Source organism: Labrus mixtus, chromosome 12 (assembly GCF_963584025.1).
Source record: "Labrus mixtus chromosome 12, fLabMix1.1, whole genome shotgun sequence".
In the NCBI taxonomy this organism is placed as follows: domain Eukaryota; kingdom Metazoa; phylum Chordata; class Actinopteri; order Labriformes; family Labridae; genus Labrus; species Labrus mixtus.
Window position 1 is genome coordinate 16,590,741 of NC_083623.1, and position 20,738 is coordinate 16,611,478.

Sequence of the window (20,738 nt, forward strand, 5' to 3'; positions counted from 1 at the left end):
AAGCTGAGCATCACATTGTGCGGGTCTGTAGGGGGGACCCATTGAATGATCCGTACGCACTACTATGGAGTGGCTTTGGATCGCTGTGGCAACTTGTATGCTCACGTCCCCCTATGTCAAAGGTAAGTGCTAGAACAAGCAGGAGGGCAGAGCACATGTGAGCCTGTGTGCCTGTATTTGTTGTTACAACAGCCTCTGAAACTGGGCCTTTTTTACGCAGGTTGTTTTTGAGGCCTATAAGGTTAAATACTGGGAACATATTTCTATTGTCATGGAGGGAATTTTACAAATAGGATCAAAGTATAGACTAAATAGAGCTTTCAAAAGCGACTGCAGAGCCTACGATTTGCTTGAAATGACATTGTCAAAGAAAACTACCAGTTTAATTGATGCTCTTTTGAATAAGCGGCCAGTTGGGACATTTACTTTGGAAATAATCCTTCTCTTTAAGGCAACGACTGGTGGTGGGAGTATGAGGAAGGGATACGACACTACAGCCAGGAGGCCCTCAACAAGGTACTGCCTACACTGTCACCACTGGTCAACAAACTGTTTTAAACAAATACTTAAAAACAGTTCTCAAGACAGATCATGATCATGTAAACGTCAAACATGGTTTTTATTTTGTGCTAGAAAGAGGAAGGTACACCTAAGACTAACTACAGCCAAAATGCCTTGTTTGAAGAATTTCCCAGTTTTGTATTTTTATTGAGGGGATAGCTTATTTTGAGAAGCAAATCACCATAAGTGGAGGACAAACCACAACATGTGCCAACAGGCAGCTTGAAAATGTTTACTCTGTATCTAATTCAAGACATACAGAAAAACGAGATATTAAAGAAAAATAAAGAGAAGGAAAGGGAGAGTCTCCTTATCAAAGCTGTGTCTCTAACAAACTAGCTCTGTAACAGAAGACTGTCCTACATATTCAACCTATATCAACATTGTTTTTGTTTGAAAAATTTCCTGGCAGCTCTCTCTCTCTCTTGTTTCTTTCTCAGGAGTTTCCAGAGAAAACTCGACCAGTGAGCTTCAAACATCCTGAGTTTCAGTGCCCGGATATGAGTCCATCTCCCTCTGTCCCCTCCTCAGGTCTGTCAAGACCACATCAACACACACCCATAATCCATCTGGTGATAGGGTAGATAGAGTCTAAACATAATCTCTTTTATATCATCATCATCATCATCTTTCTTTCACCCTTTGCTGTAGTTGAATATGTGAAGGCGGCAGATATCAAAGTCATCGCAGCCTTAGGGGATTCACTGACAGTAGGATTTATTTTTTGTTTTTTATTCACCCTTTTTTCTCTGTGTGGAAAGCAAAAGTCTGACCTCCTATATGCCAGTTTATTAAAATTAATAACATTTCAAAAGGCTGAAATGACTGTAACTTACATGATAAAATGACCTCTTTAATTTAAACATACAATATTGAGTTTTTCTTATTTTCAAGAGGTCCAGATCAAATCTTCTTTGGATGTTGTGTCTTTCCTTTTTTCAGACAGCTATAGGAGCCAATGCCACCACTGTGCTCGGGATTCCTATTGAGTTTCGTCATGTGTCATGGAGGTGACAGAAATCATGTTATAAACCAGTCCTTGGTCTTTTGCACATATAATAACCCTGCTGCAAAAGTCTAGCATGTGTATACAGCTTATGATTTTATAAGCCTACACCATTTTCAACAATAAGGCACACTTTTTTTTCATCCATAATAACAGTCAAATTTGTTTTTATGAAAGACAAGAATGTCCTCTCCTCATCAACCTGTTTAAGACATTTCTATGTGTTTGTTTTATTAGTTTTGGCACTTAGACTCTCTTGTTTCAATTTCTTAATTTTTCAGCATTGGAGGCTACGGCTCATTTCAAGAAGTCATTACTTTGGCAAGTAAGATGTTTTAATCACTGAAGATAACTCAGCCATCCTATCACAAATATAATTTCCCCCAATGGTTCTTATTAACAGCATTTAAATTCAGAAATAACACAATCCATCATTCTTACACATTTCTTTCCCAATTGTGCTTTTTATTCTAGACATCATCAAGCTGTTCAATCCCAAACTGCTCGGTGCTGCTCCTGGAAAGACGGTCCACGGGATGCAGGCTCATATCAGTGAAACTGGCTTCAATCTGGCTGTGACTGGACACAACACCTTGTAAGTACTCATCCATGGGACATTACCTGTTTTTGGTTTAATTAAACATAAATAATTTTGAAAACGTTTTAGCAATATTTATGCTTTCTTTAAACGCATGCTTCGTCTATGTTAGTTATGTGTGATGCTTAGAAAGAAGTTCTTATTCTCTCTTTCTAGCAACCTCCCTGACCAGACAAGACATTTGATTGACACTCTGAGAGGTTATGAGGTACAGTGATGTCATAAAAGAGTTTATAGAGCTGTTTTTAAACCACACAACAGCAAATGCTGTCCTTGAGTCAGTTTTGACAGATTCACATTCTGACATTCTCTGGTGTCCCATCATTAAGGGTATAAACTTTGAGGAGGACTGGAAGCTCTTGACTATTCTCATGGGCATGAATGACATCTGTGACTACTGCAAAGATAAGGTCACTCTTTTAGTTTAAATAGCATCAGTTCAATAAAAACAGCTTTACACAGAATGAAAAGTATTTATTAATATGTGCAGTCTGCTTTTATCTCTAGGCTCTATTCTCAGTGGATAACTTCATTCACTATATGACCGTGGCCTTGGAAATGCTCATGAATGAGGTAGAGTAAAGGAATTGAGGACACGATTGTGGGAGTGAGCTTTCTGTCTGTTGATGGAATTTGCTATAGCCTTAGTGTCTCCTTCATGTTCTACAGGTTCCTCGTATGATCGTTAATGTGGTTCAGATCCTGCCCATGCACACTCTTAGAGAGGTGCAGAAACCCACCCCTGGATGTCTGCTCCAAAGGTGAGCCAAATTTAAGTAACTTTACATCAACATTAAAGAAATGTTATAGTCCCCATTTTTAATGACGAACGGGAGCATGTTCTGTTGTGTGTAAGCCAGCACAGCAATCAGTCTGCATTTTATTGAGCTAGCTGGGTAATCACTTGTAGTGCGAGAGATAGATGCATAGCATAGACGAAGGGCTCAAGTGTAAGGTTTGACCATGTCCAGGATGAAGGATGGGCCTGAGCTGCTTGCAGCATTGTACTGTAGGTAAGATTTAGATCTTAGGAGATATTGGTAGCAACAAATGTAAATTTCCCCATTGTGGGATAAATAAAGGATTATCTTATCTTATCTTATCTTAACAAGAGGAAAGACACATTTCAGTATCATCATCTTAATGTTGTAAGAAAATTAATTTAAATGAAAACATGACCACAAGACTTGATGTTGAGAGAATGAAGAGGACCCAAAACGGAACCCTGAGGGATCCCAGAAATAATGCCAATGTTCAGAAACAAATTTAATTTCAATTCAATTTAAAATGACTTTATTGGCCTGGAAAACATATGTATACATTACTAAAGTAAAAATAAAACACAAATTTAAATACAATAAAAGAATAACAATAATGAAATATTGAAGAAACAGAGCTGTGCATGATTGTAGTACATAATTATTATCCTTCTTTTATATTTTTCCTGCCAGAACAAGTTCACACCTTGATTGTTTGAAATTGTTTTCATGAAACATAAAAAGTGTAATCCCCCACCTGCTCTTTTTCTTTTGTTACTTTTATTCAGGTCTTTCTGTTCATGTCTGATTGAGCCAGTTCCCAGGTCTCCTGAACTGCAGGAGATGGTAGAAGTCAATTTGGAGTTCCAGGTATGGTTTAAACAACCCAATTTACAGAACATGCATGCTATCAATGAGGTAAGCAACATTATAAATCTTAATTATCATCCCCAGGAACTCTCTTTCTTAATGAAAATAAAAGTAACTGGTTCACAGACCCACAACATTACATTGGTTAAATGTTAAGAAATATTTTTCTTGACAATATAAATCAATAAAAATGGCACTTATATTGATTTTATTTTACATATGTCCACAGAAAAGACTTGAAAAGCTGCTGAACAGCGATCGCTTCTTCAGGGATGACTTTGCAGTCATTCTTCAGCCCTTTCTGAAACATGCTGACCCTCCCCGCCTCCCGGTAATCTATTGTCACTCCAAAGGCTACAACATTAACAACATGGCAGGAGATGAGTCAGTGTGAAATGACACAAAGTAACAATTGAATCATTTAGATCCTAGCGGTGACAGATGCAGCCTTTGGCTTTGTTAACACAAGGCTGAAAATGAGAGAGAAGTCACATTTCACCAACAACCTTTAGTAACGTTGCACTTGTGTATGTTTTCTCTCCCTGAGCAGAGTGGGAAGATAGATATGACCTTCTTCACTCACGACTGCTTCCACTTCACCATAAAGGGACACGAGGAGCTGGCCAAAGGGCTGTGGAACAACATGGTGAGTTAAATGCTTGTATTTAAGTGCACAGAAGGTCAAAGGTCAAAGGTCACCTCATTGACGCTCAGGAGGACTCATTGTGTATAGAAATGCCATGGCGCTTCGCTCTCTGGGGGCCTGATCTGACCTCACTCTTCACTGCTGTATAAATGCACTATTTGATATGTACTGGCATTATTACCACTTCTTACCATCTGTTAGCAGCTTCCTCAGTTAAAGAGACAGGAGGAAGGTTCTTTCATAGTCAGGCTAACAATGACTCTCAATGCAGGAGACATATGCTTAACTACACACAGGTTAAATAGAGCTGTCTTGATGAAATGCTTTGGTATTCTTATTTATGCTCAGAAATACAGGAAACATGCAAACAACATCCTGTATACACTGAAAAAAAGGGCATTTAAAAAACATAAACAATGAGCTTCACAAACAAAGTCATTGAGTCCAACACAAAGCATGATGGGAAATTATGCATGATTGGTTATCGCTAGAATATCTAATTTTAAACAATATTGTTTAATGTGTATTAAGTCATAAACACATTACCTTATTATCATTATTATAACAGTACTGCCTGGTATATAATGATAATTTTAATATTATATGTTTTTAATTGTATATTGTTGTTGTACAATAATCCTATACTCACACTTTAATTATAAGAAAATAGTTTTATTATTTTCATATAATCATAGTTATTTTATTAATTTGTTTTTATTACAACACCTTTTAATGTATTGATAACTTGAGTGACGTTATATCATTTTAAAGTGATTTATTCAATTGAAACTGATACATTCAATTATGCGCATACACACAATTATTATCACACATACCTGACTTCTATTTTTTCCATCCATCATCTCCTACATTAAAGTAACACCTCTATGTACATTTTTTTTGTCATCTTATCATGAAATCTTACTAGTAAAATAGAGGAAATGTCATGTCTATTCTTCCCATAGTGGGAAAATATGGATTACTCTAAAAGTTAAAAAAAAATCCAGAAATCAAATGCTTAGGAAAATAAATCAAACTACACTTTGAATATCTTTTATTCTCAAATAGAAGCACTATTTCTAAAACTCATGACCTGCATGTTTTAACGTGTTACACTAAAGACTGATAATAGTCTGTTTTGTTCTCTCAGTTTCAGCCTGAGGGAGGAAAAATGATTGTGAGCAGTTTCTCCGACCCCATCAGTCTCATCTGTCCTCCTATGGTAGGTTCATGCTTTTACTACACCAGAGCAGCACATATAGTGTGTTTGTTTTAGCCTTAAAGGTTTTATGTATCTCTGATCAAATATCTTCACCCAACAATAAAACGAGAGTTACGTATGTAACTACGGTTCTATGAATTCTGGATGACCGCCAGAGGCAGTTCTTAACACTGACGGAGAACCCTGGCGGTCAAGAAGAATGAAATAGAACAACCTTTCTAAAGAAAAAGTGTGACAATGAGGAAAAAAGGCTTTAAGGAAAGAACAGTGTTGATTTATTCAACCCATTTTTACCCCAAGGGAACACATTGATTCTTACACTTTTTGGTAAAAGAAATGTGTCTCATAGAGATTTAAATCTTTCTTAAGATAGTACAACATTTTAATTGTGTGCTAGTATCATGCTTCTTTTACTTTCTGAGTTCATATTTCCAGCTATAAATAAATCTGTAGTTTGAGGGGGTTCCAAATCAGTTTTCAGAATATCTAAAATACACTGACAAATACTTTTCAGAACTGTTCCCATTCAAATCCCCTGCAACTGCTTAACTATAAAATAATAATTTGGGTAGGAAAAAAATAAAAATAATGAAATATGAAGAAGAACATGAAATATAGATTTTGACCTAATTTAAAGTCTGCAAGTATATTTGTATTTAGTTTTTAAATGAATAAAGCAAAATATATAAAATATTAAAATCCACATAAGAATGATCCTTTACATGCTTTATAATTCACATAACTACGCTCTGCCAATGAAAGGCGTCTGATACAACCTTCACAACAGGGTCCTAAGTCTCTGACTAGACTCTTCTCCTCTGTCGCCCCCCGGTGGTGGAATGAACTTCCGAACGCCATTCGATCTGCAGAGTCCCTCTGCACCTTTAAGAAAAAGCTAAAGACCCAGCTCTTTCATGAATACCTACTAACTTAATGATGATGGTCTCAATATTATTGATGATGATGATGGTTGTGACGATTGTTTTTGTTTGATAACGATGACTTATAAGATGGTTTCTATACTGATTAGAGCTCTCAAGAACTGCCGTCAATGTTGTGCTTTGCCTCTCTGCAATGCCTGTCAGCACCTGTGTGTCCAATCGGACTCAAAGCTGATCGTTTGTTCTTACTGACATTGTTCCCTTTTTTCTAGATCCTTGCTTGTGTTGTACTTACTCTCTGATGTACGTCGCTTTGGATAAAAGCATCTGCTAAGTGAATTGTAGAATTGTAGAATTGTAGAATAACAGCACATACTCTCTGTGTGTCATCATCTGTAGGAACATCCGTATATCTTCACCAGACCCATTGCAGCGAACTCAGGCCAGTCTCACCAGCAGTCTGATGCTCGGTCACATGCTGTCACCTTCCTGCTGCTCTTGCTCCATGTGCCTTTGAGATGTCTTGGACTCGTGTAGCTCTCACTCTGATGAACTTTTCACGAATATGTCACCTCCACATTTGCTTCAGATGAGGTGATGAAGTGGATCACTCCCAAAGGCGAGTTTTAGAGCTACCCTCCTGAGTGCCCCTGAGAGCACCGTAGAGGATTTTTTTTTTAAGCTTTAAAGATGAAGAATGATTCCTACATCCCTAATGTCAAATGTTACGTGGCAGTTGGCGGTTTAAATATGAAAGACTTAAAGAATGTGTTTGTGAGAAACTTTTTTTTGAGACTGTTTCTGCTCTTAGCAGAACATTTTCTATATTGATTTAATATTTAAATACACTTTTCCTGGGGCAAGATTACTTTCCTACCCTGACCATACACTAACTGATGTGAGGGGAAGATCTTATGTGTTCCTCCCACAATTGTAATGAAAAGTAAACTTAAGGTGTAAGTTTTAACTACATTTACAGATAAAATGCCCAGATTCATTTTGCATAAAGTCAAACTTTTGAATTGTTCATGTGAAAATTGTACTTGCATAATAAAATCATTAAAAATAATGCCAAAAGTGAAGTCCATGTCTGCTAAGTTTTTTTGAAAATGATTTATTCGATGGTCGATTAGTTTCTCATACCTCACCAAATCCTGATACTTTTACTGTTTCAGTATTTGTGGTTAAATAATTTGATGTTATAAAGTATGTTTTTATAAGCTAACAGCGAGAAAGGACAGAATTACTAATCACATCAATTACCACATTCAAATTCCTCCTTCGGGAGAATGACAGAGGTCAGATTCTCCTTTCCACTTTCATGCATAGTCACACAGAGAGACATGGTTCTGGAAAGATCCTTAATGTTTTCAGCTACAAGATTGAAGTGTTTTTCATCCATATTTCCCACTGTGTGTTTTCAAACCAGACAACTTCGACACATGTCTACCCGCTCGGATCTCCAGGCTGCTGATGGCCCACTTTCACTACATGGTCCTTCAATAACTTCATTATTATGCACCGAGCATTAGAAGAGGAAAAGTAAGCCACCATAGGCAAACAATACTGCAAATATTATACATGATACTTGATGCTTAGCAAAGGAGTCATTCTTGTTTATCTGCACACAAATGATCTATATTCAACAAAAGTATTCATGGTATATGATCCCGGACTAAAGATGATGTTATCCATGTGCTCTCTGGTAAAGAGTAAACAGCACTGCTTGAATGTTCTCTGTTTGATGAGGATAATACACAGGCAGGTGCAGGCTATATTAAGAGTTCAGGTTACTTGGACAGGAACGGTTGTTTAGCACATGAAAAGAACTGAAAGCATACACTACGTACTCAGCATGGTTTAGCTCAGTTGAAAAGAACAGAATAGGACTGATCTCTTCAACTTGTATTCAGGTTAACATGTGGCACAGCAAATCCTTATGGATTATAATTATGAAGGGAAGAGATCCATTTTAATGTTAGCAGAATATTTTCTAGGATTAAAGCTCTGAGATTTTATATATATTTCTATATATTATTTACTTAAATCAACAGCACACTTAAAGATCTAAAATATGTATTTCATGTGTCCCCATTTCTACCATTTCTATTGGATGTTGCAGTGCAATAGAATTTAATCAGTCCTCAAAGCCCTTGGCTTTTATAAAACCCTTCATTATTGCATCCAAGGAAAAACTCTATTCATGTTTAAACAAAGCCTTTGCTGGTTTATGTGGAACAAATATGGATGTGACGCAAATTGGTCTTTATTGTGTCTCTGCGAGCATAATGAGATCTTTGGGATCTCAGTGGACGGTGGCGTAGGAAATTTGAAACAACAAACAGTCCAGCCCATCATGAGGAAACATCTTTGTCTTTTTTATATGATTGTGTCTGTAACAAAAGAGAAAATGTACCTTATAGAGACTTAGCACTTAGGAGTTAAATTGGAGAGCAAACAGTTTTACAATTAAAACATGTATTCCTTAGGGGGAAAAAAACATTTATGTAAGCATACAGTTACTCTGTACATTTCTTTTCATTCCACCAACTAAAAACATAATTATAAATCTCTGACTGTCACAGCTGTTAATGGACCTAACATGCCTTTTCTGCTGGATTCAATTAAGGCCAATAATTAAATATCTTACAATAAAAAACAACACATTCAAATTTTAGAATAAGGGGCCCACGGTTGCCTAGTGGTTAGTGTGCAGTCCCTATGTAGGAGGCTCTAGTCTTCCAAGTGGGAAATCCAGGTTTCAAATTCCTCTCTTTCCACTGTCCTATCTTTAAATAAAAGCACAAAAAAGCAGATTGAAACCTTAAAAATGTTTCTGTGCATGAAGTTGTATCTGAAACAGAGCAGAGTTTTCTGTATATTACATCAGATGCTGGATTCTTGTATTACTTATCAGACCATTAGTTCTATTCTATTCTATTCTATTTGCCATTAGTTTGTGTACTCACATACAGTGCTTTCATTTATTTTCATTTATTTCATTTTATTTGTAAAGGCACCATGCACAATATTAAACACAAATGATGCCATTTGATGTATTGTACCAGTCAGCTTAAAGCTTACATCTGCAGTCCCATATTATCATGGCATACACAGCATACATTTCACTTCATAGCCTTAGATTATGAAACGTGTAAAAAGGTCTGTTAATGTGTGTTCTCACCAGATTCAGATCACCTGCTTACATAATCAAAGTGGGCACTGAAACTACCATGAGAGCAGTCATCTTTCAATAACCTGTCACCTAGCAACACTTTTACTGGGTCAAGAGACATGGTCAGTAAGAGAAACCAGCAGGATGGAGGAAAACAATCATAAAACCTGTACTTTTGAAAATGTTTATAGTCAGATATTATATAATAATATCGCCTACACGTAATTCAATAAAAAATGTAATAAAAGGAGCTAAAATTTCAAATTGAATACGGTCTAAACATGAGCCATGATATCCATTACTAATAGTCCTAACCTGTTCACGCCCTGACAACCGCCGAGGTACGTTCAGGTACAATAAGCCTACAGTAGTAGGCTAATCATTTGTCCGCGGATGATGTCACTTCCTCGCTACATCTCGTCCTATAAAAGCGCGTGCTGTTGCAGTGAGGTGTCGGTGAAGAGACCGGAGAGGACGATGCAGCAGGAGATTAAGCTCTCCAGAAATACTAAAAGACGGTTAAGTTTGGTTCAGAATGCTTCCGTAACCCACCGACTTTTCTTTTGAAGTGGTGAAATCAAAAACCTTCTGATAAAAGCTTCGCTATTTTTTTTTTCTATTCCTGGAGAGCTCGTGTCAAAAAAAAAAAAAAATGATCGGGAGAGGACTGTTCATCCTGACAATACTGTCAAACTGCGGTGAGGAAAAAAAAGAGTCTTATTTAAGTTTATTTGTTATCTCTGTGCTATCAGTTTGCTGAGAGAAACCTGCATTAAGGGATGGAACTGCCTTGTTTCAGCACCAAGGACAGCGACAAACACGTCTTAAAATTGAGCTGCACCTTTGGCACATTCAGTCCCCTGTTACTAAAGCAGTGTGTTTGAGTAGCAGAGAGAATAACATCAGAGCTACTGGGATTAGAACGAGGTACGGCAGATAATGATGGGGAGATTACATCCTTTTTCTTTCTTCTCTTGCAGTTCTGTCATTGCCAGTGACTCCAAGTCAGCTGGAGAATGAGGATGCACAGGTAAACATTTTGTAACTATATGCCATATCTACATGTTTTTATGTCAATGTTAGTTGTGAGAAACGCTGTAGTTTAAAGTAACCTCCAACTGCTGAAGAGACTGTCTAGGTCCTCTACTTTCCAAGCAGTGAATAAAAATACTTAATCCAAACAATTTAACTCACATAAATTCCTTCTCCACTGGGGGCAATCTCATTGTGACCTTGTAGCAATCAACAAATCCCATTATGAGAGCAATGGACAGATTTGGTAGTACAAGATTCATTTCACAACTTGATGGAGAGAGAGAGAGAGACAGAGAGAGACAGAGAGAGAGAGAGAGAGAGAGAGAGGGTAGAGAGAGGGTAGATTCCTATAGTTGGATTTGAAGACTTGGGCATATAGCTGAGAGATGTGACAGTGCATAAAAGAGTGATGAGAGTTGTGCGATGGGACTATTTATGTTCAAAGATCTGGCAGGCATGACAAATAATATGAGAGAAAAATCATCAGGGATGCAGCATTGGCTTGAAATTAAAAGCACAATGGGAGTTGAAATTATTTTTGATCTCTCATCTAAGACACTCATATCTTTGAATTAGTGAGCGAGCGAGCACATGGGCTCTCTTCAAAGAGAAGCAGATGAATTTTAATCTACAAAACTGAGTTAGATGCAAGATGCTTTACTTATTCTGAGAGTAGCATCATCTTAGTTTACATTAACATCAGTGACTCACCAAAGAGGCAATTTTAACACTGTTTTGATCTTCTGAGGCGTGCTCCAGGCAAATATCTGACTGTAGCAGGTAAGGTTTGGTGAGTCATGTTATGCTCTCTCTGTTTCCAGGTAATGAAATGCATCGTGGAGGCGTTGGCTGACGTACTATCAAGGCCCCACCCCAATCCTGTCAGTCAGGAGTGTTTGGTCACACTGAGGACAGGTGAGTCTTGACCAGAGGATAACAGCTACTGTGGGTACTATATAGCCTCGATCACAAAGCTGAAGCCCTGACAGGCCTATGAAAAAGACACAAGAACAGGAAGTTAATATAAAACACAACATACTGCTATAGCAGTGAGAATCTGACAAGCCATGTTATAAATACTGATATTTGTGAATTTGTTTAAATTGATCATTTTTCATTCAAATTAATTGAAAATTAACATTTAATTTAAAACATTGCAGTAGTGGGATTTTACATGTAAATGGACTTGGACTTGGTAAAGCGCTTTTCTAGTCTTGTGACCACTCAAAGCTCTTTTTACACTCCATGTCCCATTCACATCAGAAACTCAATGCTATACAATAACTGAATTGAATTGATTATATTTAATAGAGACAATGCAATTTAATGTAGTTTCAATACAAAATAACTGATTTACTGCACAAAAAGTTTGAAGCTACTTATTTCCAACTCTTGTCCCTATTTTGGTCTTTGGTTAAACAAACAGTATATAAAATATACAACATTCAGTTACATTAAATCACACAGTATAACAATAAAACATTCTATAAACCAACGTAAACAGAATGTTAATGTAAATTTTACAATAAACTATATTTCTCAGCTCTGCCCCTTGAAGCTTTTATTCAAAACTTTTTTAAAGCTACTTTTTAAATCAAAAGATGATGCAATACTCTGATTTATATTCTGTAATGTCCTTCACTTTGAATAACCTACTTACAGTTATTACATTATGGTTAGAGATGATATAATAACCATAAAGATTTGAGCAAATAACACTTAGGCTGTCATTTGATTTGTAAGGTGTTAGAAGAGCTTAAAAACATTGAGTGAAGTAAACCTGTAACATGAATTTAAAATGTGCAATTGTTAAAAAAATTTGACAACCTAAGCCTTTTTCATATTCATCATTATTATCATCATCAACATTAATATCTACATTCTTCTAGCAACTTGCTAATAACCCCTCTCTGGAATAACAACACCTCCCTAAGAGAACCAATAAGTACTCTCCTTCTTTATCGACAGCAAAGAGTAAAAATCATAAGGTTAATGGATTTATGCAATGGCTGCTGGGTAAAAATAAATGCTCGGTTATATACAGCAGGGCAGAGGCTGTTCAGCAGAGGCTATTCAGTTACATAGCAAGTGTATTACCTTGAAGCCGTCCTTGTTGTAAAATCAATCAGAGCATTACTCACCGAGTGTTTGTTACTGAGAGAGAGGGAAACTGTACACCACCAGCGGGATGAAAAGAGAGACAAGGAGAGGATAGAGGGGGAGTCAAAGTCAAGGAGAGAAAGGGGACAAAAGAAGGAGACTGCAAGGAAAGAAGAAAGATCACGTACTGATATTACAGACCAGTAGTTGTCTTTTTTTGTTGCTTGCTGAGTACAGTATGCAGTGCCGTTTGTGGGTCAGCAGAAAGTCCAGTGCTCACTGCTGCGGGGAGTCTCTGTGGGCCAAATGATTAATCGTGTTCGTGCTTTGAAAGCAGTAAATTTCAGGGCTATTAGCTGTGACGATCCAAATTGCTGAGTCCTTTTAAAAAAAAAAAAGGTGAATGGGAAAGATGTATACTTGTGTTTTACCCCCTGCAAGATCCCATTATCACATTTTTGCCCTTTTAATTGCTCTGCATTGACGATTATTCAAATGGTGGGAAGCTGAAATGCTGTTACAAGGTTATACCGCTGTGTTCCAGGTTGTGTGTTTTATAAATGTAGTGAATCTGACTCATTATTATCATTCCCTTATTGACCACCAACTAAAAAGACAGGATAAATACAATCTTGTAGGGCCTCAGGCCAATAAGTTTAAGCAATATAGAACTATTTGATACCTTATCAGCTACCATCGGAAAAACGCTAACAATAACATTCAACCACTTCGTAGCTAGCACTTATTCTATAAAGGGTTTGACTATTTTCCTAGGCCTAAATTCCTTCCTTACAGCAGTGTTATCTAGGAATTTACGCTTTTCCTATTGTCTACTCTTATGGCAAGCTAATGTGTTAGCATAGCCTATATGGTAAGCAAGCTAACACAGTAACACTGAAGTAGCTTACAGTAATGTATGTGAGCTAGAAATGTACGCCTTTTCTATTGAATGGTGGAGGTATAACATACAGTCATGCTAGCCAGGTAGCTAAAGCTAGCTAATGTCTATATTAGCTTTGCAATTTTTTTTGACCCCTCATTAACGACTTGAAATATGGGCTCTTATCCCTGAAGATTTTCACTATCCATTGTTTATCAGTCTGGAAGCAGGAAACTGATCTTTACTTTCTGATAAATTACATTTATACAAGTTACAACCTGGAATCAAAGCAGTACATTATTCAATCATCTGAGCCTCCAACCCTGAGTTGCTATTTCCACCATGTGAGTATGGTAAACTGAACACCTTGTTTGTATTCATTTTGCTATGTTTTTTATGTGCGTGTTTTAATGCAGATGACAGACTGGTTTCTATTCTTCGCCATCATAACTTTCTAAAGGAGCTGCAGGAGATTGCTGTTCAAGGTGAGTCACAGACCTCATACAAGCGATGTCTGTTTACTGTACATGCTTGTTTACATTCTGATGATGAAAAGAATAATTCATTGTGATTTTTAGGGGGTCATGACAGAGCTCAGCTGCAGAGAGAGGCTACTACACCTGCTTCAGCAACACAGAGTCTTCAGTCTTCAAGTGATTTTGCTGGTAAGTTTCTTCAGTCTTTAGCGGTTCAAAGACCTAAAAACACAGTCTGCACATTCCTTGCATAGTTTATTCTTTTTAAGGATACTTCCATTATTTCAGATTTTATTATACCAGCGAAACAGGTCTGAAAAAAGGGGGGTATCATGTTCTTTATGGGGATAATCAGGCCATACACAAGGTCCTTTAAAGTCAGTGCAGGAATTTCTGCAAGTTGAGGTAATAATGCAAAAACATGTGGAGCAGAGAAAAAAAAGGTGAATTTCCATTGGTCCATGGTATATCTGAGCTCTTCGAGAAACTAAACAATTGTGAAATTATCTGAAATAAGTTAAGGCATATAATTAAGGCTGCATCTAAGGATTAATGAACAGTAAGTAGATGATGAAAACATACATTTCATTATTATAACAGAGTACAACTCATATCATTATCTTACAGGTAAGAAACAGGGAATGAAGAAAACATTCTAAATTCAGAGCCTAGGACCATTCCTTCAAAGCATTTTTTATGGAAAAAACATTGTTATGCATTTTTGATGAGAGAAAACGAACATGTCTATAATCATGCTCATGTGCAATAAGGCACATCACATTTTACATGCTGACCCAATACATAAGTAAAAAGGCACACATTTTTTATGGTTGCAGTTAATGTCTGTGTTTTTGTGTAAGCACCATCCTTAAACATCACTGAAAAATCAATGACTTCTAGTAAATTAAATTTCTCCCCCTCCCTAGCGATTTCAGATCGATCCATGTTGGAAGCTTTAGGAGGCCCTGGTGAGAGATCCATCCTGTCTCAGAAAAAGAGGACAGGACATGTTGACAGAGGGGAAGAAAAGGATGAAAGCTTGGAGGATGGAGAGCCACAGGAGGACAATAACACCAGTGAAGAGGTGCAAGTGAAGAGGGAAAATGATGAGAGCCCTGGTAGTCATGCCTCTGAGGATGAGTGGAGTGAGGAGAAGCCTGGAAAGAGGGAGGAGAAAGAGGAAGAGAGTGATTTAAATTCAAACGAGAAATCAGCGGAGGGAAACATGGCTAAGGAAAAAAAAGGCAAGTGGATCTTTTTTTTTTCACGCATGTCTGCCTATTGTTTGAAATCTTAGTTATAGTTAAAGGAAAACACCAGAGAAATTAATAAAAATATGGGCATTAATATTCAAGACAGCCGGCAGGTCATATTTTTCATTTTTTAATTAAAATATTGAATCAAAGTCTTAAGATAGGGAGAGTGCAAAAAGATAAATGGCCTTTGCAGATAAAACAGTCTGCCACCACGACTGGGTGATTGATTGAAGTGCCTCCATCTATATGATGAGTCCGCCCGCCCCACAGTGAAGCTGGGCCAACATAACTGGCAAACTGACAGCACACCAAGAGAAAGGATTAAATGTGTAAATGTACCAGAATACAAATAAGCTAGTACATTGTCCCTGTCGCAATAACGGGAGTCATCCTGTATACACAGGGTCCAATTTTCAACAACATAGGAAGTCATTGGTGAGGATCTTTGTAGGAACTGAATATTTTTCTTTTAATGATAGGAAGTATAGTTGTCTGATACTTGTATTGATAATGCCTTCAATACAGCCTTGAACATTTATTGGGTATTAGTGACTATTTTAGTCATTGCCCTGATCATTTTTTTGCCTTTGAAAAATCTTGTTTCTTAGCTTTAACATCAAAAGCATACTAATGTCTGCCTGTAGCATTCTGTTTTTAGTGGAGTAAATAAGAACAGAATAATCATAAATTACGTGACAATAAAAAAAAAACAATCTCATGCTGGCCATGGAGGTTAGTCAAAACAAAAGCTGGCAAAATATCAGTAATCAGTGTTTTCATAGTAAAAAGTAAAGATAAAAAAAGAAGCAAAATGCTGTTTCATATAAAAAAAATCAAGGCTTCTCTGACAACCTTTGGTGGAAATAGGAATTTAACCGAGGCTGTTTAAGTTAGCTCAGATTGATTTTGTTTTATAAGGATTTGTTTCCTGAGTCGAGCATAAAAGCAAAAATAATAGCTGTCACATAAGCAATTTCAATGTAAGAAATCAGTAGAGATAATGTAAATATCAGTGTCTAAAATAAAGAAAAATGTTTTGCCCACAGGAGGGGCTGTGTCATAGGATGTTAAACTGAGCTGAATCACTTACCATAATCTCAAACTTTAGATCAAAATTGCAATTAAGATTTTGACTTTTCTGTCTCCAGACCTCTTAACAGATCGATGATTTTTATAGCTGAAATAGCAGAGCACAATGAAATATGCAAACCTGCTCTACTAAAGGGAGCTTCAGTCATCTCGTTGCTCTGGCCATGCTGTCAACTCCCATAAAGCACAGCTAGCAATACAGTGAATGAAGCTGCCAGCTGGCACCAAATATTTAATTACAAGAAGTGGATTCTTGCTGATGGTGGAGAATATTCTGTCGCTGGACCTGTGGATATGTTTCAGTTCAAATATAATAGAAAAAAATCCTTTTTCTTTTCTGTATTTCCAGGTGCAAGGTCGGATGAAAGGAGAGATGCTCACAGAAACAAGTCAAAAGAGAGGAAGTTGGATGAAGAAGAGAAAGATAAGAGGTCTGTGTTTTCCTCCCATAAACAAGAGCAGAAACATCCTGGAGAGGAAGAAGAAGAGGAGACAAAGAGAGGGAGTATAGAGAGCATGAAGCGATGGACCAAGAGAGGGAAGGCCTTGTCACTGCAGAAAAAAGCAGCCAAAAAGGATGTACAGCAGCTCAACAGCCAGGAAGAAGTGGCACATCATTCGAAAGAGGTGCCAGAAGAAGTGGAGGAGAAGAAAAAAAGAAACACACAGAGGAGTCCAGAGGAGAAGGAGCTACAGATGATCGCCAGAAGCGGAGCTGAGGAGAGGAGGGGGTCGGAGGAAGAGGGGAGCGCCAACCGGAAGACAGAGGTGAGCTATCAATCTACTGAGATTGTAACAATAGTTCAACTTTGTGGAGTAGTTTTTCTCTATTTTTCTTGAACTAGATAATTTGACTGTCAGGTAAATATAAAGAAAAAGCTGAAGCACATTAGCTTAGCTTAGCATATTTACATAACGAATGGAAATGTGGGGAACAGCTAGCCTGGATCTATCCAAGGGTAACAAAGCCTTCCCCATTTAGGCAAACTAATTAATCATAGGCTGTTTTTAAGAAGAGGACCGAGCTGTTTGGTTACAAAAGTAAAGCCAGTGCGGAAGTGCCTTAAACCTGTGTTCTTTCTAATGGCCAGCAGGGAGAAACTAAGCCATGTATACTGTTTGAAACAGAGGGGTTACTGAATTGCTTTTTCTAAGTCTTCTTTAATTAAGTGTTAGTTTTGTTTTGTTCTTTGGCTGCCGCATTTTAGTAAAATTAATGATACCAGGGTTTGTTGTAGGGCATTGCTATATGTTTTTGGCATGCCGTTACCTCCCGTTCTGTCAAATAGGACAAAAATATAACAATAAGTATATACCCTGTTGCCATCATATGGTCCCCTATGGCTTCAAAAAATAAACAAAGGTGACATCATTTTTCCTAGTTACTATTTTTCTTTTAGGATACTGAGTTAGGCCTCTGTTTTTCTTTAAAAAATAATGAGGCTGAGTCCGTACTACGGCTGGAATCCCATCGACATGCAAATAAAGCAGCTGCTGCTTGGCAACACGTTTAAAGGCAACCACTAAGACATGATAGCTTTACTGGCCATACACGGTTTCACAGTAGTTCTAACATGAGGATAATAGAGGTCATTTTGTTCATAATGTGAACCTGCTTACAGCTAAAACAGTTTTAAAACAAAAAGTATAAAAAAACATTTGTCTATGTACAATAAGCAGCCTCTCTCTCTTGCTGTTCTCTCATCATATCTGCAGGAGCCAGAGATTGAGAGCCTGGCAGCCATCGAGTCAGAGCTCGAAAATGTTGCCCAGAAACTCCACGAGCTGCGACGAGGCTGAACAAGAGATCGGAAGAAAACTTGACATGGCAACCTCCTCTGCCTCTTTCTCCTCCTCCGCTTTACCAGCTGCCTGGTTTCCACAGATAGAGCTTGTGAATATGTGACAAGATTTTATCTTTTGCTTTTTTTCTGGAAGATGCCCTCTGGCACCAAACTGCTGCGGCCTCCCTTGTGACATCCTGTCCTCTACATAGATTAGTAAACAGTAGATGCACATTGAAACTAAACATGCAAACTGAAAACAAAGAACTTCTGGAAGTTCAGTTACTCGCATAAAAAATTCAGAAGACATAGCAAGGGTCCTCAAGAAAAAAACATTTCTGTCAGTGAAGGTTGACAGCTTGTTTTCCTCTTTTTCTCTCTGACAATCACCTCCTCTGTTTATAAAATGTGTCTTGCCTGCTTTAAAATCATTTTAACACTACGCTGAATCATGTAAAAGGTTGAGGTCTATCCAGATATACACAATCCAACAAGGTGGGGTTCTACGATAAAGCATGTATACATGTACAAAGACTTTCTGTTCGGCTTAGGTACGCAGTAGAAGACATAGACGCTCGCTACTGCAGATACAGTTGGCTTGAATAAAGTCAAGGCAATAATTGAACATGTTTAGCAGTTAATAGCTGGATTGTAATTTTAATCTGTGATTAATTTATGTAAAAAATAATAATAAATTGATTTGAGTTTATCTGGAAATCTCTGTCTCATAAAATCTTTGAATGCTTAGAAACTTAATGTTTGTATAAGGGAACAGGTTTCATGAAATGTGCTAAAGCTGTTTTACGTGTTTTATCCAGTAAATTTAGCACAGAAGTAGCCCTCAAATTAGACATGTTAACGTGGTAAAGACATGAATTACTGGACTTCATGTAAAGGTCACATATTATACTCCTTTTCAACCGTTAAAGTCTCAGAGCTCCCTAAAAAAAACGTTGAAGACACAAATGAAGTTTCTTGTTAAATAACCACTCTGATCCTGTATTTGATCATGTTTATAAACCCCTCTATTCCAGCCCTGCTCAGAACAGGCTGTTTCTGTGTCTGTAGCTTTAAATGCAAATGAGCTGTGTCTGACCACACCCTTCTCTGGAGGGGCTTTGGTGGCTCAGGCTTTCTGCACCATGCTCTATTGTTCACGGTGGGAAGGCAGATCAAACACCTAGCTGTGGGAGTGTCACCCACCTGGGGGAGGGGTTACTGCCATTTGTGATGTCACAAAGGGGAAATCTCCAAGCGGCCTGTTTGAGCACACATTTTCTGAAAAGTGGAGCAGGTAAAAGACGCAGAGTATAGACTTTTCTCATAAATGGGGGGTTTGTAGACAGACTAGGGACAATATGAATGTTAGAAAAACATGGTTAAGTGTATTTTGCATAATATGTGACCTCTAATGCTTTATAATATGTTTTATTCCCACTGTTTTTACTCATACTGTCCACATGGGCTTAGTCTCTGACTGCAAGTAAACATTTATTATTATTGTAGATGCAGTCTGCACATTTAATGCTGGTGTCTGTGGGCGAAGGAGCCAGGAACATGAATCATCACTCTGACATACAAGCTGTTTCATTCCATTCCAAGACTTTCACACTCTAACCTTAAGTTTGGCTTCAGCATTACATTGTTCTTCAGTTGTTACTATTAAGAAGAAGAGCCAGACAAGTGAGATGTTCACAGTTTCCTACATATCTGCTCTATGAATCTGTGAGCAGCAGAAACTGAAAAGACACAAAATTAGAATATGTGCAGAATAGAAACTGAGAATGAAAGGGGTTTTCTTTCCTTGTAGATACAGCTGAATTATGAAACTGTGTCTGCATTTTTTCCATCCAGCATCAATATGCAAATACAGTCATAAAACGCCTGAATACCAGGACAGCATTTTAAATTCATGAAGTTTCTCCCTGTATGAGAAGCTCAGTATTGTTAAAACCCAAATATTTGAAGGTGGTTAAAAACAAGTATAAAACATAGGAAGAGAGATCAAAAGCACCATTTGAATTTAATTAATTGAATTAATTGAATTGAACCATTTAAGACACACAATAAGACACACAACTTGCTAGAGAAGTCACACTTAAAGTATTCTGTAACAAAACATCAAGCTGTTTGAGAGGACAGACAATTTCACAGAAGATCCCTTGTGAATGATTTGTGAAATTTAATGATACTGTTGCAACAACCAACCACCCTTCTAAGCATGTAGTAACCCTATGATGTCCACAACACTTGCAATTAACAGGAAAGGCTCAAGTTGAGCCAGTGTCTGTTTTGTCCATTCTGGGCTCCTGTAGAAAGTGTTGCTTTGCAACATTGTGCGCTCAGTGGACGATTTCGCACTCCCTCTGTAGATATTCTCAGCTCTAAGGGAAAAAGAGGA

The 20,738-nt window shown here is 37.5% G+C and overlaps 2 protein-coding genes across 2 annotated transcripts; both read left to right on the forward strand.

The window, feature by feature from the left end:
• The first annotated feature begins 20 nt into the window (after positions 1-20).
• LOC132985136 (phospholipase B1, membrane-associated-like) lies at positions 21-7,777 on the forward strand. Its single transcript, XM_061052352.1, has 16 exons — positions 21-122; positions 452-516; positions 1,002-1,092; positions 1,213-1,271; positions 1,504-1,571; positions 1,849-1,892; positions 2,042-2,162; positions 2,322-2,373; positions 2,495-2,575; positions 2,673-2,738; positions 2,835-2,926; positions 3,712-3,793; positions 4,023-4,124; positions 4,344-4,439; positions 5,590-5,661; positions 6,942-7,777. The coding sequence occupies exons 1-16, from the start codon at positions 65-67 to the stop codon at positions 7,077-7,079; spliced, it is 1,287 nt and encodes a 428-aa protein (XP_060908335.1). The 5' UTR covers positions 21-64; the 3' UTR covers positions 7,080-7,777.
• Positions 7,778-10,159: 2,382 nt separating this feature from the next.
• Positions 10,160-19,046, forward strand: chga (chromogranin A). The gene is made up of 8 exons (XM_061052743.1): positions 10,160-10,415; positions 10,698-10,747; positions 11,574-11,667; positions 14,149-14,217; positions 14,311-14,397; positions 15,135-15,480; positions 16,739-17,321; positions 18,270-19,046. The coding sequence occupies exons 1-8, from the start codon at positions 10,370-10,372 to the stop codon at positions 18,351-18,353; spliced, it is 1,359 nt and encodes a 452-aa protein (XP_060908726.1). The 5' UTR covers positions 10,160-10,369; the 3' UTR covers positions 18,354-19,046.
• The last annotated feature ends 1,692 nt before the right edge of the window (positions 19,047-20,738 follow it).